The 17,946-nt window shown below is 42.7% G+C and overlaps 1 protein-coding gene across 1 annotated transcript in view; it reads left to right on the forward strand.

Annotated features, from left to right (window-relative positions):
- The window catches only part of FRAS1 (Fraser extracellular matrix complex subunit 1), a 330,441-nt gene that overhangs the window by 57,529 nt on the left and 254,966 nt on the right, over window positions 1–17,946 (forward strand). The window contains exon 14 of the mRNA XM_055587421.1: window positions 12,413–12,556. Coding sequence (XP_055443396.1) covers window positions 12,413–12,556 — 144 coding nt within the window. The remainder of the gene's footprint in view (window positions 1–12,412; window positions 12,557–17,946) is intronic.

The raw sequence follows: 17,946 nt of genomic DNA on the forward strand, positions 1-17,946 counted from the left end.
CGAACCCCTCTCCCCCATCCCTCCCCATCCCATCCCTCTGGGTTGTCCCACTGCACCAGGTTTGAGGGCCTTGTTTCATGTTTGACTGGTCATCTATTTTACATATGGTAATATACATGTTTCAATGCTATTCTCTCAAATCATCCCACCCTCGTCTTCTCCCACAGAGTCCAAAAGTCTATTCTTTATATCTGTGTCTCTTTTGCTGTCTTGCATATAGGGTTGTAATTACCATCTTTCTAAATTCTATATATATGCATTAATATACTGTATTGGACCCACTCCAGTGTTCTTGCCTGGAGAATCTCAGGGACAGGGGAGCCTGGTGGGCTGCTGTCTATGGGGTCACACAAAGTCAGACATGACTGAAGTGACTTAGCATAGCATAGCATAATAGCATAGCATACTGTATTGGTATTTCTCTTTCTGGCTTACTTCACTCTGTATAATAGGCTCCAGTTTCATCTACATCACTAGAACTGACTCAAATGTGTTTTTTTAGAGCTGAGTAGCATTTTATTGTATATATGTACCACAACTTCCTTATCCATTTTTCTGCCAATGGACATCTAGGTTGCTTCTATGTCCTAGCTGTTGTAAACAGTGCTGCAATGAACATTGGGGTACATGTGTCTCTTTCAGTTCTGGTTTCCTTGGTGTGTATGCCTAGCAGTGGGATTGCTGGGTCGTATGGCAGCTCTATTTTCAGTTTTTTAAGGAAAGGGTGTGTAAGAGGGTTCCCTTTTCTCCACACCCTCTCCAGCATTTATTGTTTGTAGACTTTTTGATGGCAGCCATTCTGACTGGCATGAGATGGTACCTCACTGTGGTTTTGATTTGCATTTCTCTGATAATGAGTGATGTTGAGCATCTTTTCATGTGTTTGTTAGCCATCTGTATGTCTTCTTTGGAGAAATGTCTGTTTGGTTCTTTGGCCCATTTTTTAATTGGGTCATTTATTTTTCTGGTATTGAGCTGCATGAACTGCTTGTGTATTTTGGAGATTAATTCTTTGTCAGCTGCTTTGTTTGCTGTTATTTTCTCCTATTCTGAAGGCTGCCTTTTCCCCTTGCTTATAGGTTCCTTCATTGTGCAAAAGCCTTTACGTTCAATGAGGTCCTATTTGTTTATTTTTGTTTTTATTTCCATTACTCTGGGAGGTGGGTCATAGATGATCTTGCTGTGATTCATGTCAGAGAGTGTTCTGCCTATGTTTTCCTCTAAGAGTTTTATAGCTTCTGGTCTTACATTTGGGTCTTTAATCCATGTAGAGTTTATTTTTGTGTATGGTGTTAAAAAGTGGTCTGGTTTCATACTTTTACAGGTGGTTGACCAGTTTTCCCAGCACCACTTGTTAAAGACATTGTCTTTTCTCCAGTGTATATTTTTGCCCTCTTTGGCAAAGATAAGGTGTCCATAGGTGCGCGGATTTATCTCTGGGCTTTCTGTTTTGTTCCATTGACCTGTATTTCTGTCTTTGTGCCAGTACCATACTGTCTTGATGACTGTAGCTTTGTAGTATAGTCTGAAGTCAGGCAGATAGATTCCTCCAGTTCCATTCTTCTTTTTCAAGATTGCTTTTGCTATTCAGGGTTTTTTGTGTTTCCATACAAATTGTGAAATTATTTGCTCTAATTCTGTGACTAATACCATTGGTAGCTTGATAGGGATTGCATTTAATCTCTAGATTGCTTTGGGTAGTATACTCATTTTCACTATATTGATTCTTCCAGTCCAGGAATATGGTATATTTCTCCATCTATTTGTGTCATCTTTGATTTCTTTCTTCAGTGTTCTATAGTTTTCTACATATAAGTCTTTTGTTTTTTTAGGTAAATTTACTCCTCAGCATTTTATTCTTTTCGTTGCAATGGTAAATGGGATTGTTTCCTTAATTTCTCTTTCTATTTTCTCATTGTTAGTGTATAGGAATGCAAGGGATTTATGTGTATTAATTTTGTATCCTGCAACTTTACTGTATGCATTTATTAGCTCTAGTAATTTTCTGGTGGTGCCTTTAGGGTTTTCTATATAGAGGATCATGTCACCTGCAAACAGTGAGAGTTTTACTTCTTCTTTTCCAATATGTTTCCTTTTATTTCTTTTTCTTTTCTGATTGCTGTGGCTAGGACTTCCAAAACTATGTTGAATAGTAGTGGTGAGAGTGGGCACCCTTGTCTTGTTCCTGATTTTGGAAGTTCAGTTCAGTTCAGTCACTTAGTCGTGTCTGACTCTTGAGATTTTGGAAGAAATGCTTTCAATTTTTCACCATTGAGGATAATATTTGCTGTAGGTTTGTTGTATATGGCTTTTATTATGTTGAGGTGTATTCCTTCTATGCCTGCTTTCTGGAGATTTTTTTATCATAAATGAGTGTTGAATTTTGTCAAAGGCTTTCTCTGCACCTACTGAGATAATCATATGGTTTTTATCTTTTAATTTGTTAATATGGTGAATCACATTGATTGCTTTGTGAACATTGAAGAATCCTTGCATCCCTGGGATAAATCCCACTTGGTCATGATGTATAATCTTTTTAATATGTTGTTGGATTCTGTTTTCTAGAATTTTATTGAGGATTTTTGCATCTATGTTCATCAGTGATACTGGCCTCTAGTTGAAACGGTAATTCTTTAAAAAAAAAAAATAAAAACTTGTCCCTGGAACTTGGTTGGTATCCATGAGGTATTTTAAGCCACTCAGAAGGGACGGCAATAGGATTGTCCTTCTAGAATGTTCTTTTCCTGAGTAAGCTAGACCCAGTGAAGCAGATGACAGTGGTATTCCAAATCCCCTCCCTCTCTGTACATTCTTGTAAATGATAAATTGAGAGAGGAAGGAAAAAGCAGCTGGTGGTACTTTGCCTGGGACCTCTGCTCTATCAGGCTTCAACAGACTGTGTTTGGCATTTGTCTGTGCTGCTTATAGGACTTTGCTGTGCAGGCCAAAGACAGATGATGGAACAGACGTATCACATACCAGCAGAGAAAGCTCGCTGCAAGTACAAGGGAGTTTATCTTCCAGACAGATCCCATTCTTCCTGACACATCTGAACCCTCAAATATTTCAGCTATGGATTACAAAGTAATGACAAGTTTTCTGGCTTTCTGCCCAGTTCCTAGGGTTCTCAGTTATTTCAGCTAGACTGTACGGCATATGTTTGTACATTCCTTCTCTCTCTTCCCCGTCCCCCACCACCAGCACCCTCCATGTTCCGCCCTCCCCTCCCTTTTTATGCCACCCACAGGTAACCCAGTGCCTCCATGCTAATCGCCACCCAGTTCCGAGCAGGCTGTGCAAGTGTGGCCAGGAAGTCTGGGCACCATTGAAAGCTTGATATGGGCTGGTGGGTCCCTCCTTTGGCTGTTTAGTTTTTATAGACAAGTAGACTCAAGGTATTGCTAGAAAAATCAATATCCATTTAATTTACACAGGCTGAAGAAAACCCCAGGGAGTTCACGGTTGCCAGCGGTCACCGTGGATGAGTGCAATCTGAGAATTCCCTTTGGCTGTCAAGTCCAGCGTAGGTGGTCACTGCATTTGAAAATCTTCAGGGTGTGCTGGGTTGTAGATTTAGAAGGACAGGTATAGGGGCAGCAGACAGAAAAGATAACCTGAGAAGTGTTACTGGTGAAAGGAATGTCTGCCTTCATCCTCTGACTTATGTGCCTTTGAAGAGCCAGCCTGCTTGTAAATCTCTCTCCATGTGGATTTGCCGAAGCCTCCTTCAGCTGGAAAGTTGCTCCTTCCATTCAAGCTCTCTGTCTATGGAAGACCCTGCTAAAAATATAAATACGTTACCCAAGATGGGTGAATCATTCAGCTGTATCATGAATGTGGTTAATAGATTAACTACCTATTTACCCAGCTTGTGCCTTAGAGGAAATGACTGCAGGCTTTTTTTTTCTCTTTTAGTAATTTTTTTCTGTAAGCACCAAATGAATTCATCTAATAAAGTCAGTAAAATTCAAGGTGCATAAAATCTGTGAAAACCCCTGACTCAAGCTCTCCCAAATCATGGCTGTTAGTAATTTGGTGAATGCCTTCCTAATTTATGTAGTTTTTGTGTGTTGTGCACACACACACATACAGATGAATTTATTTTTTCAAAAGTAAAGTCACACTATCTATATAGTTTTATCACCTGCTTTTCCCATGTTATTTGTCATCCTTCTACAGTGTCTTTTGAAACCTGTTGTATAACTTTTGATCTGTGGCTCTGCAAGAATTCATTGAGCTAATCCTCTGTTGTTTGACATTTCTTCCTAATTTTTCTATTATCATAAATAACCACAATGTAAATATTTTTAATAGAATTGTGGTTAAAGAATCTGCCTGCAATGCGGAGCAGCTGAGTTCAATCCCTGGATTAGGAAGATTCCCTGGAGGAAGGCATGGCAACCCACTCCAGTATTCTTGCCTGGAGAATCCCATGGACAGAGGAGCCTGGAGGGCTGCATTCCATGGGGTCGCAAAGAGTTGGACATGTCTGAGTAACTAAGCACAGACTCAAATATATTTGATTAAAGTAAATTATTAGACAATGGGTCCAAGTATAGATATGCACATATTTAATCTTTTGATACATATTAACATATTACTCTCTTTTAAAGAAGTTTTCATTTGCACTCCTCCTAGAAAGGCATGAAAGTGCTTATCTCCCACTACCTCTGTCAACACTAGGCATTACAATTCTAATTACATTTGTCAGTTTGATTTATCAAAATGTAATCTTGGGACTTCCCTGGCAGTCCAGTGGGTAAGACTCCGAGCTTCCAATGCAAGGTTCATAGATTTGATTGCTGGTCAGGGAACTAAGATCCTACATGCCCTAAGGTATGGTCAAAAAAATTTTTTTAAAATTTTTTAATGTAATCTTGTTTATTAACTTATTTATACTTATTTTGGAGATTTATATGAAGGAAGTTGAATTAGTCATTCTTATCCACTCATGGCCCCTTTTCATCATTAGCCTGTGCCAGGCTATTCTCCTCCTTATCTATCTTCCTGTTTATTCCTTTTCTTCCCATTACCTGTCTCCACTTCCCTTCCCCACTTAACTATTCTAATGCGATTTAATGTGGATTTGTTGTATGCATGTGCTCTTACTGTTTTGTATGCACATATTTTAAATATTCATACATGTTATTGTTGTTGTTCAGTTGCTAAGTCCTGTCCGACTCTTTGCAACCCATGGACTACAGCACACTAGTCTTCCCTGTCCTTGACTATCTCCGGGAATTCACTGTAACTCATGTCCATTGAGTCTGTGATGCCATCCAACCATCTCATCCTCTGTTGCCCCCTTCTCCTCCTGCCCTCAATCTTTCCCAGCATCAGGGTCTTTTCCAATGAGTTGACTATTCACATCAGGTGACCAAAGGATTGGAGTTTCAGCTTCAGCATTAGTCCTTCCAGTGAATATTCAGGACTGATTTCCTTTAGGATGGACTGGTTGGATCTCCTTGCAGTCCAAGGGACTCTCAAGAGTCTTTTCTAACACCACAGTTCAAAAGCATCAATTCTTCAGCACTCAGCTTTCTTTATAGTCCAACTCTGACAGCCATACATGACTACTGGAAAAACCATAGCTTTGACTAGACGGTCCTTTTTTGGCAAAGTAATGCCTCTGCTTTTTAATACACTGTCTAGGTTTGTCATACATATTAACAGAAGGACATTTCATTCTTTTCCTTTTTTTCTTAAATTTTAAAGACTTTAGAAATTCTTAGAGCCATTTTAGGTTTACCACACAATTAAAAGGAAAGGAAAGAGATTGCCCACACACTCCCATTCCCAGCATAAGCGCAACCTCCTCAATTATCACCATTCTTCCCCAGAGTGGGAGGGGCTTCCCCATGGCTCAGTGGTAGAGAATCCTCCTGCAGGAGATACAGGTTTGACCCCTGGGTCAGGAAGATCCCCTACATGAGGAAATGGCAACCAACTCAAGTATTCTTGCCTGGAAAATCCCATGGACAGAGGAGCCTGGCAGGCTACAGTCCATGGGGTTGCAATGAGTCAGAGGCAACTGAGCACACACCCTAGACTTGCACCTTTGTTGCCATGGATGACTTTCTTTCCCTCACTGAACCCTGTTTCTAAGATGCATACATGTTTCTATGTGTACATCCAATCCTTTGCATCTAGTTGCTGCTCTCCTGGTCGTTTTCACATCTCCATCTATTTGAGAGAGTGAAGATGTTTTCATTTGTTTTTATTTTTCTATTATGAACTCCCTCAAGTACATATGGGTTTTCAGAATACATGGAGACCAGGCATTGCAACGTCAGGTGTTAAAGCTTCTGGTGGTACAGGGAGGAAGGTCGAGGGCAGAGACCAGCTTGGTAGGGGCCAGAAGCAGGTGGAAGTAAAAGGATCACGAATGGTAGTGACTCAGAGGACACCCTCCTTTTAAATTTGTCTGGCGTCCATTGTCCGTCCTTCTTAGACTAGTAGCCTTGGCCTCAGGTGTGGCTGCGGTGGAGGAAGAGAGCACAGTTTGCCCAGCATCTGGGCTTCACTGTGAGCATCACAGAGCTGTTCTCAATCAGTTTCCAAAGGGTTTTTGTTAATATTTTGTAGCAATTACAAGGAAAGAGCTCTATAGTAGGCAGCCTCTGGGCAAGACTGGAGCTCCTTTATGTAATTGCTGGAGGAATCCCTGTGGGCTCTGTTATTTCTTTTTGCTCCCTTTCTAAGTGAACCTTCCTTTCCCGTAGTCTTTTTCATCCTTACCCTTTCTGCCTTGTGTTACATTTTAATTTGCTCCCTTTATAATTACTTTGCTTTGGGCACCAGATGAAATGAGATTTGTGCGATCCCATAGGGTGTGCCACTCATAGGATCACATTCAGTGTCCTCTGCTTTCTCATGTACATCACCTCGCCATATCCCCTTGAGTTAAGTACAACAAATATTATTATTCCCACTTTACAGATGAGGAAAGCAAGGGCCAGTGAAGTTGAGTTTAAGATGGGAAAATTTTTTTCATCCAACAAGAGTGTCTTACTAGAAATTTACTCACTGCCTCCTGATAAACTTTAAAACTTGGCAGGTCCTTCCTAGTCATGTGTGAGTCATGAAGGATAGTTAGCAGTGGCCACAATGTGGATAAGGACCAGAATGAAGGACTTTACCTTGTCTGTGGTGTCTTGCTTATGCCTGGAGTTTAGGCTGCTTCATGTAGTTGAGAGTGAAAACTTCTTGGCAATTTGGAAATCTGAACTGCACCCTCAGTGATGACTTTAAAAGGGCCACTAACCAAGCGTGCTTATTTTCTGGTTATGGACGGGAGACATTCCAGAAGTCCATGGAATGATGAGAATCCAAGATTCCTTCTTTTTCCTGGGGGGCAGTTTAAACTTGAAGGCTGAGGGAACAAGGATCTGTGTCCACTACCTGGGGTCTTTTAAGGCTTCCTGGAAAACAAGAAGCAGTCCCTAGGAAGTATTTTAACATTTCCTTGGGAAAGGGCTGCATTTTATTCTTTGAGTAGCACAGGTTGAATTTTTTTTTTACAACCTTCTATTTCAAAATTATCAAATATGAAAAGAAGTTTGTTATTTTTAGAGTAGGGTTTCAATAGAGAGTTGCCAAAAAGAAGAGTATTTCATTCCCTTTCATTTTGAAAGGAATTGCTCGGCAAGCTAACACATGTCTTGTTATTCTCTGAAAGAGTCAGGGGCTTTCCAAAATTAATTATCTTCTGCATGTGAGATAAGATGATGGCTTTCTGTTATTCGTCCTCTGTTTTAATTTATCATCACAGTATACACTTCAAACGCTGGGTGAGCTAAACATGTATCACTAAGAGAAATTATGGTGAAAAGTCAGGGACTGACCTTTTATTTTTCATAATAACCCAAATGAAATAAAAGCTCCATGTAAAATAAGCCTGCAAGGAGAGATTATCTGCAGTAGCATATGTTCAGTGTTAGAAATTAGAAATCAATTGCAAAACACAGTGGGAGTATGTCATTATGAGAAATGACAACTCAAAAAAAAAAGGAAAGAAATGACAGCTCAGCATAGTCCTGTGTTAAAATAAAAATCCCTTCTGCTGTCCTGCCTGGCTGTGGAACATGCCTTTTTTTTTTTTTTTTTTTTTTTTTTTTTATGAGATGGGAAAAAAGAGAAGGTCCAGCATCACATTTGGCTCTAAATGTAGATAGATCCAGCATGGGCTTCCCAGGTAGTGATTCAGTAAAGAACCTACCTGCCAATGCAGGAGACGTAAGAGAGGCGGGTTCAATCCCTGGGTCCAGAAGATTGCCCTGGAGGAGGGCATGGCTGCACACTCCAGTATTCTTGCCTGTAGAATTCCATGGACAGAGGAGCCTGGTGGGCTATAGTCCATAGGGTTGCTAAGAGTCAGACTGAAGCAGCTTAGCATGCATGCACAGTCGGTAAGTAGCAGGAGAGGCATGTACAAAGGGCTGCAGGAACCTAGAGGAAGGAGTAACTGGCTTTGTCTGGACAAGTTCAGCAAAGCATCATAGACATAGTGACACTTTAGGACACCTCTCAGATGTATGCAAGATTATATTCAGGGACCATGGAAGGAGCCAGAGGCATTGCTGGCTGGGTCAGTCCTGTGTGGTGTGGGGCATCCAGACCCTTGATCATCACATGGTCTGCTTAGGGTCTCTGCTCCATAGAGCTGGTATGGTGGAGGGAGGTAACAGCAGGCAGGGTGAAAGGTTAGGTAGGTCTCAGTGTGTGACAGGGCTGAGTGCCATCCCTAAGTCCAGGGCCTCCATCCTGCTCATCTTTTGACCCCTGTCCTCACTGGCAGCATGGGTGGTAATATTAAAATTATTAACAAGCGGTATGGCAAAGATCAGACTGGTCAGAAGGAGCGGAGACCCAAGACCCTCTCCTATGTCAGACCTTTCATCGTTGGAGATGGTGTCTGCAGTGTCCCCAGGGCTGAAGACAGAGTATCAGGGAGGGTACCATTTACCAAACAGGTTGGAAGTATTTGTAATGTTTCAACTGCCAGTGCAGCTGATATAATGTACTGCCATCAGACAGTCCCTGAAACAACTGGGAATTGCCCTTTCATCTCGCATCTCCTCCTCACTTCTGGGACAAGGATGATTTCATTCCTTAAAGATGTCTTGAGCTAATCACCCTCTCCTCTCCCCACTGCAAAGTTAATACTCTAAAAAGCAAAACTGATCAATTCCTCTGCCCTGATTAAAACTTTTAAGGGGATGATATCCAAGGTCCTTTACTTCTGCCTGCCTGACACTCGTGATCTGACCCCTGTTGTCTTTTTCACCTCACTCCCCATCATGCCCTGGGGACTTACTCCCTGGTGCGCTGGCCTACCTGTGGCAGCTGGGAAGGCCCTCTAGACTAGTCCTTCACCTTGCATGTGGTAGGTGCTTCTGATGAACATTGATAGATTAGCATGGCATGCCTTCTTAGAAATGCAGTTGGATTTTTGTTTGTTTGTTTGGGTAACAGCTTTGAATCAACTCCATTTCCTCAGTAAGACAGAAGCCCTTAACATTGATAGACACTTCAGATAGTGACTGCAATCAGCTGTTGAGAGTAGTTGAATAAATGAATGAAAATTTTCATGTGCATTCAGGGTAGAATTTGCTACTGGGATCTTTGCATCCAAGTATTTGGTTTTAAGTAGCATCAGTGGCTTATCTCAACACAAGCAGTGTTTTCATGCACCATTTGTAAATAAGGTGGCAAGTGTAAGAGGAGTTTGTAGAGTACCAAGCAGTGTGCTCAACCGAGTTGACAAAAGGGTATGGACTCTGCCCCTATGGACCTTATGGTGAGGGAGCTCCCTAGTGAGGAAGTCAGATGACAAGTAAGTAAACTTTGTCCAGTTTTGCTTTCCAGCTGCCACTCTCATCTCTTACCTGGACCAGAATAGTCAGCTCCATGCTCGTCTCCCTGCAGCATACAAGTCCTTAAGCCCTCTCTTCATGACATCCAAAGAGAACTTTTAAACATCTCAAGCAGGGCTTGTGTCTATCCTATTTAAGCCCATTCTTGACTCACATCACAGTTAGGCTAAACATCCTAATTTCTTTCCATGGTCTCTGAGATCAAGTTTGATAGGGCTTCTGCCTACCCCTCTGGCCATGAATCAGGTCACTGTGCCCTCTATTCCCCACTGTACCCCAAGACGTCCACCAGGTCCAGTCACAAGAGGAGCCTCCAGTTCCTTGAACCCCCAAGCTCCTTCCCTTTTCCTTTGTTGCTGCTGCTCTCTGGCTCTCTCCATGGCTCGCCACGTTTCATTCTTCAGATCTTCCTTCTGTCAGTCCCTTGCACTCCCACTACTGTTGTTCTTTTTTTTTTAACTTTTAATTTTATATTAGAGTATAGTTGATCGCGGAGAAGGCAATGGCACCCCACTCCAGTACTCTTGCCTGGAAAATCCCATGGACAGAGGAGCCTGGTAGGCTGCAGTCCATGGGGTCCCGAAGAGTTGGACACGACTGAGCGACTTCACTTTCACTTTTCACTTTCATGCATTGGAGAAGGCAATGGCAACCCACTCCAGTGTTCTTGCCTGGAAAATCCCAGGGACGGGGGAGCCTGGTGGGCTGCTGTCTATGGGGTCGCACAGAGTCGGACATGACTGAGGCGACTTAGCAGCAGCAGCAGCTTAGTCTTTTGGAGAGAAAAGTTGTCTGAAATTAAAGCCTTTCTTTGCACTTTAGAACTGAGAGGACTAGGTCTTGAGATTTGCCATGTAGGCCTCCTTTCTTCTGATTCCAAAGGGATGCCTAATTAAGTTACTTAGGTATAGCTCTCAAGTCACCTGTGACCAGCAAAAGCATTCTCTCTGCCAATTCTGGTCAGAATGAATATCTCTGAAAAATAGGTTGTGCTCCATTGTAAAGAAAACATTTTGAAAATCAGGATACACTAACAGGGGCTTCCCTGGTAGCTCAGTGGGTTAAGAATCCACCTGCAGTGCAGGAGACCCCAGTTCGATCCCTGGGTCAGGAAGATCCCTTGAAGAAGGGATAGGCTAATCAGTCCAGTATACTTGTCTTCCTGGTGGCTCAGATGGTAAAGAATCCACATGTAATGCAGGAGATCTGGGTTCGATCCCTGGGTTGGGAAGATCCCCTGGAGGAGGACATGGCAATCCACTCCAGTATTCTTGCCTGGAAAATCCCCATGGACAGAGGAGCCTGGCAGGCTACAGTCCATGTGGTTGCAAAGAGTCGGATGAAACTAAGCACACAGCCCATACACTAACAGAAGGATGGATGATGTTAGCCCTACAGACAGTGTGCCAACTCTGAATATATTCAGTCATTCGGAATAGACCTCTCTTTATAGACCTAAGATGAAGAGCAAGAATGAATAGTAATAAAACAATCAAATGCTGGAAAAGGAGGAGATGGTCATACCTTAAAGGAATAACTCTGGTCTAGAAACAACATATAGTTAAAAATCTAAGGTATAAGGGAAAGGCAGGCTTTGTGAGTCCTCAAGATACAAGTTTAGAGCAGATGCTATGGGGAAACCAGAGGCTGAGCTGTAAGAGTTGTGAGGGAAGACGAGGGTGGGATAGCTGGGGTGGGGGAGAGATGGAAAGGGCAGGAAGGACCAACAGAAGTCAAGCAGTACTGGATCTTTCAAAGTCTATTCAAGGGTAAGAGTGCATCAGAATCAGTTCAGTCACTCCATCGTGTCTGAATCCTTGTGACCCCATGAACCACAGCATGCCAGGTCTCCCTGTCCATCACCAACTCCCGGAGTCCACCCAAACTCATGCCTATCAAGTCGGTGATGCCATTCAACCATCTCATCCTCTGTCGTTCCCTTCTCCTCCCACCCTCAATCTTTCCCAGCATCAGGGTCTTTTCAAATGAGTCAGCTCTTCGCATCAGGTGGCCAAAGTATTGGAGTTTCAGCCTCAACATCAGTCCTTCCAGTGAACACCCAGGACTGATCTCCTTTAGAATGGACTGGTTGGATCTTCTTGCAGTCCAAGGGACTCTCAAGAGTGCATGGCATCCCTCATAAGCGGATGCTCGACATGTTGGAGGTTGAGTGCAGTTATCTAGTTTGACATTTTGTTGTGTGGTTTTGAAGGCAAGGTGATGGAGGGCCTTCTAATTTCACTAGACAGACCGTATTTGTCTAGAAAATTATGATTCCATTCCCTGTGATTCCCATTATTCAAAAGCCTCTGGTTTCCTGTTCCAGTTCTCTTAGCAGTAATTTACGAAAGTTATGCCTCTGGCCAACAGGAAATGTTTTTCTTTTATTTTTTGGTGGGGGGTGGTTTTTTTCTCCTGCAGTGCATATATGTGCCTAGTGGTTTAGGACTGAAGGTTCCAACATCCTCCTTATAAATTCTAAAGCCTTTGAAAGAAAAATTGTAGTCAGTCTTTTCTACTCTGGGTTCTTCCTACAGCCTGCCACGAGTCCTGTGCCGCCTGCTGGGGTCCCACAGAGAAGCACTGCCTGGCCTGCAGAGACCCCCTCCACGTGCTAAGAGAGGGTGGCTGTGAGAGCAGCTGTGGCAATGGGTTTTACAACAAGCAGGGGACCTGCAGTGGTAAGTGCCCCGCTTTGCAGGCCAAAGCGGTTTTTGCTCTTCCAGCATCCCTTGTTTCATTCAAATCACAGCACCAAAAACCATCACTTCTTCTATTGAACAAATATGCAAAATGATGCTAGGTTTGGTTTCCCAGTGGGGCTTCCCAGGTGGCTCGGTGGTAAAGAATCTACCTGCCAATGCAGGAGATGCAGGTTCAGTCCCTTTGTTGGGAAAATCCCCTGGAGAAAGAAATGTCAACCCACTCCAGTATCCTTGCCTGGGAAATCCCATGGACTGAGGAGCTTGGAGGGCTACAGACCATGGAGTCACAAAGAGTCAGACGTGACTGAGCACACACGTAGCAGGCTAGAATTGGCCGTGTTTTAGTAGTTTGTGGAACATGTTTTTTCCCAGTTAGAATTCCCTTGAATACCTTTGTCTCCCAACTGCTTGTTACGTTGGGTGCTCTTTGTAACCTTGTCCTGCATGCATATGAGGACCCAGGCCGCTTGCTTCAGACCCATGGCTGGAGGGAGAGGAGCCCAGCTTCCATATATGTATGGGGACCAAGGCACTCCTTGGGACTCCCAGACCAGCCAAGGGCCACCCTGATTTTGATGTTGGTGCCCTTGAATTGAAACTGAGCCACTTATTGTCTATTCAACCTTCAAGACAACTGAAGACAATAAGCGTTAACCCAACTTCGTGCTCCCTGTGCAGGGTACTGTCCCACATGCTAAACATTAACCCACTGAGAGGCAGGAACATGTTAGGAGAAAAAGCATGACCTGGGGCAAGTTACTTAATCTCTTCCTGTGTCAATTTCCCATTTGTTAAATGCTGACAATAGTCCTATCTGTGGGAGACAGAATGGCTCCTCAAAGATGCCCCGTCCCAATCAGTAGCATGTGTGAATATTCTGCCTCAGGTGCTAAAAGGGACTTTGTAGGTATGATTAAGGAGAAGACAATGGCAACCCACTCCAGTACTCTTGCCTGGAAAATCCCATGGACGGAGGAGCCTGGTGGGCTGCAGTCCATGGGGTCGCTAAGAGTCAGACACGACTGAGCGACTTCACTTCCACTTTTCACTTTCATGCATTAGAAGAAGGAAAGGGCAACCCATTCCCCTGTTCTTGCCTGGAGAATCCCAGGGACGGGGGAGCCTGGTGGGCTGCCATCTCTGGGGTCACACAGAGTTGCACACGACTGAAGTGACTTGGCAGCAGCAGCAGGTATGATTAAGGTGAGGATCTTGAGGTGGGGGTGGTTACCCTGGATTATCTGAATGAGCCAGTGTAATCACGAGGGTCCTAATAGGGAGGCAGGAGGATCAGCATCAGAAAAGGAGACCAGAAACAGAAGCAGACTTGGGAGCGATGGCTGGGAAGGGACCATGAGCATGCAGGCAGCCTATAGAACCTGGAAAGAGACAAGGAATAAACAAGAAATAGATTCTTCCACCCAGAGCTTCCAGGAGTAATGCAGTCCTGCTAATGCTCTGATTTTAGGACTTCTGATCTCTTAAAATGTATGATAATAAATGTGTGTTGCTTTAAGCCACGTCTGTGGTCATTTGTTACATCAGCACACACCTAACTCAGAAGGCCATGCCAAGACTGAATTAATGTAGGTGAGGCATTTAACTCAGTGCCTGGTACAGAATAAGTGCTTTGTGTTTAGTGTTTAATCCTCGCAGCAATTTTCTGAGGTAATTATCGTCATCCTCTGTTCTCAGATAAAGAAGCAGAGAGACTAAGAAACTTGCCTAAGGTCACAGAGCTAATAAGGGGCAAAGTTGGGATTCATGCTGGGTCTTCTGAGTTTAGACCTTAACTGCCTAATAATTGCTCTGGTGCTCCTATAACACGATCCCTCTTTATGCACCTCTGCCCATCTCCTGTCCCCTATCCTTCTCCTTTCCCTTGACCCTCTTCTCCTCCTTCTTCCTTGTCTTCCTGTGCTTGTGTACATGCATACTCAGTCATATCTGACTCTTTGTGACCCCATGGACTAGAGCCCACCAGGCTTCTCTGTCCATGGGGATTCTCCAGGCAAAAATACTGGAGTGGGTTGCCATTCCCTTCTTCAGGGGATCTTCCCGACCCAGGGATCAAACCTGCATCTCTTGCATCTCTATCAGTCTTTGGATCAGCCAGCTATCCCTGTGGCTGGTCCACAGGGTGAGCACCTGATGGTGAATGAAAGGTTTGAATCAAATTTATTGTGATGGTCAATATTGAAAAGTCAGATGACATTAAAAAAATTTATTTATTTTCATTGGAGGCTAATTACTTTACAATATTGTAGTGGTTTTGCCATACATTGACATGAATCAGCCATGAATGTACATGTGTTCCCCATCCTGAATCCCCCTTCCACCTCCCTACCCATCCCATCCCTCAGGGTCATCCCAGTGCACCGGCCCTGAGCATCCTGTCTCATGCATTTTTTAAAATAAGTAAGTCCACTAAATTAAAAAAAAAATGTGCAGCCCATAAAACTTTCTTAAGTTATTATGCTCATTTTGTTTACTGAGCAGGGCAACAGCACACATGAGATGATCTCTGAGACTTGACAAACGCACTTGTCTCAGAGAAGAGAGAGAGCTCTTGGCAGCTGCTTGCTTAAAGCCGTGCAAGGATCCATCAGTATCTCTGGTGTGAGAAACCTCACTCGATTTGGACAAGTCACAGGTGGCTTTAGTGTGGATTCAGCAGAGAACGAGGAAAGAAAAACAGGCTGCCATTACCCTGAGCATTTTAATCTTTTTCTGCCAGCATCACTTCCCTGCTCAATTAAGCCAGATGTATTCTCCTAAGGTCGGCAGATGTCAAATTTGCACTAATTCAAAGGCCTGGAGGCATCTACCCTTTTAATTCCCTGAGGAAGCTGGCTGCTGTCACTGTCGGGAGCAGTGACACAGACCTGCTACCGAGATGATGTTATCTGGATTGAGAAAGCAACTTTTGCTAGGGATGTGTGTATGTAAAAGGAGTGATACCCAGTTAGTGTGAGCCTGAGGCAGTGAGGGGTGGGAGTCTACTTGGGCTAAGAGGTTGAGTGAAGAAAACCAGACCTCCTTGCAGACTGGAAGAATTTAAAAGAAGACTGCTGAACAGGTGGCTTCGGGAGAAAGTATACATCTGAAATGCTATCTGTATACATTTTGAAACAAAGCAGAAAGAGAACTTCCAAACACAAGGATGGACCAGTGCTGACATTAGTCAGCCAACCATTGGTCAACTGACCATTGGTTAATTAGTGAATGCCTGCCATGTGCTTAGCAGATACAAGACTTTGTGATGCCGTTGGCATTGACCAATGGCCCTTTTGATGGACAAAACTGGGGTTTACGCTCTTCATAAAATTGTTCGAGTTCTCTAAGTCTGTGTCAAATGCCTTCAGAAAGGTTTGTATAAATATTTTCTAAAGCAATGGTGAACCGAGTCACTGATTGCTATCGGAATGTTAATTAAGACGTCTGATGGTGATAAGCTGACTTACTTTCAATTCAGATTAGTGCTATTTGAGATAAAGCCCAGCTGGTGTTGGTTTAATAATTTATAACCCAAGCAACCCATATCCGTAGAAATCTCAAGTTGAGTGCTGAGAAAAATCCAGCACAACCTGTTATAAATGGTGCTTTGTAATGGCTGAAAGAATTTACAACAACCAAGTTTGTCTGTGGTACATGCTTTGAGTTTTACAAATATTAGGTATAAAGGGTGGGGAAATTCGAAGGACAAAACCTCCTCATTGTTTAGTCATGTAAGTACCTGTGCTGTTATGAAGGGCTTTTCTGGCTCTGGCTAACACATAAATCAAAGCAGAGTCAGAGGTTTCTGTTAAATATTTTCTCTTCCTTCCGCCTTTCTTTTTCTTCTCTTTCCTTCCTTCCTTTTATACTGATTTCCCTTCCTTACCTGGGCAACTATTTAAAATTTTTTATCCTTTTGTTTTTATGGGCTCATGTAAAATGAGTTTTGTTTTCAGTGAGTACATGTATATTTTTCTTAAATGATACCGTTTTTTAAATTAATTTGTTTTATTTGGCAAATAATTACAATATTGTGATGGTTCTTGCCATACATCAACATGAATCGGCTACCGGTATACATGTGCCTCCCTCATCCTGAAGCCCCCTCCTACCTCCCTCCCCATCCCATCCCTCTGGGTTGTCCCAGAGCACCGGCTTTGGGTGCCCTGCTTAATGCATCCAACTTGCACTGCTCATCTATTTTACATATGGCAATGTACATGTTGAAGTGCTATTCTCTATATGTATATGTATATTTTTCTTAAATGATACCATGGTATAGAGTTCATACCAGTTTACAGAGTTCATGTTGTCCTTTTTGCACTCAGCAGTATGTCTTTCAGATTCACCCAGGTTGTTATAGCATCTAGGCGTTTGCTTCTCACTGCTGCGTGATTCTTCCTGGTCTGCATTCCCACTCTCCCAGGGACAGACTCCCCACATCTGTCCATCTGCATGGCATCACTAGGGAACACCAGTGAGCAACCTCCAACATATCCTTCAATGAGCTTGAGGGGGTGTGGGGAAGATTTCATGGGATTGATGGATAACCCCAGAACAGAATTACTGGTTACTTTTTTTAATTTTAATTTATTCTTTATGTGTTGACTCTGCATTTTCTCTATGGGACTAAGTAGTGCCAGGTAGCTCACCAGCATCTATACGCCCAAGCATCAGGGCTGTCTCATCTCCACATTCTGGCCATGACTTGACATTATCAAACTTCAGGTTTTTTCCTGGTCAATAAGTATACAGGGGCATTATGTTTTAATTTGCTTATTTCTGATTATTAATGAGTTTGAGATTATCTTCAACTCCTGTTGGACTTCTGTGTTTCCTCTTTGATAAACTGTTTTTAATGTGTCTTTCCCATTGTTTCACTGGCCTTGCTTCCTTTTCATTGTTGATTTTACGGAGTTCTTTGCACTTTGTGATACTAACTCTGTCAGTTCTTAAATATACAAACATTTTCCCATTTTGTTGCTTTTTAACCTTTAATGTGGTGCCCTTCATTGAACAAAAATATGTAATTCATCATTTTTTACTTTAACTTTTTGCTTTTGAAATTTTAAGATAAAGACCTACCCTGTTCAAGTTCACAAAGAAATTACACTACAATTAATAGAAAAAATTCTATTAATTTCAGTTTTAACTTTATGTAGGCTCATCCATCTAGAGTCCACTTCTGTGAGATGCAGTTTGATTTTTCTCCGTTTCATGATCCAGTTTCCCCAGCATTCAGTCTAACTTTCTCCATTGATCTTTATTGGATATTAAATTTTCCTATGCACACAGGTCTGTCTCTGAGGTATTTCGTAGTCTAAATTTCTATTCCTATACCACTGTCACATTGTTTGTTTTATTCCTTA

Source organism: Bubalus kerabau, chromosome 7 (assembly GCF_029407905.1).
Source record: "Bubalus kerabau isolate K-KA32 ecotype Philippines breed swamp buffalo chromosome 7, PCC_UOA_SB_1v2, whole genome shotgun sequence".
In the NCBI taxonomy this organism is placed as follows: domain Eukaryota; kingdom Metazoa; phylum Chordata; class Mammalia; order Artiodactyla; family Bovidae; genus Bubalus; species Bubalus kerabau.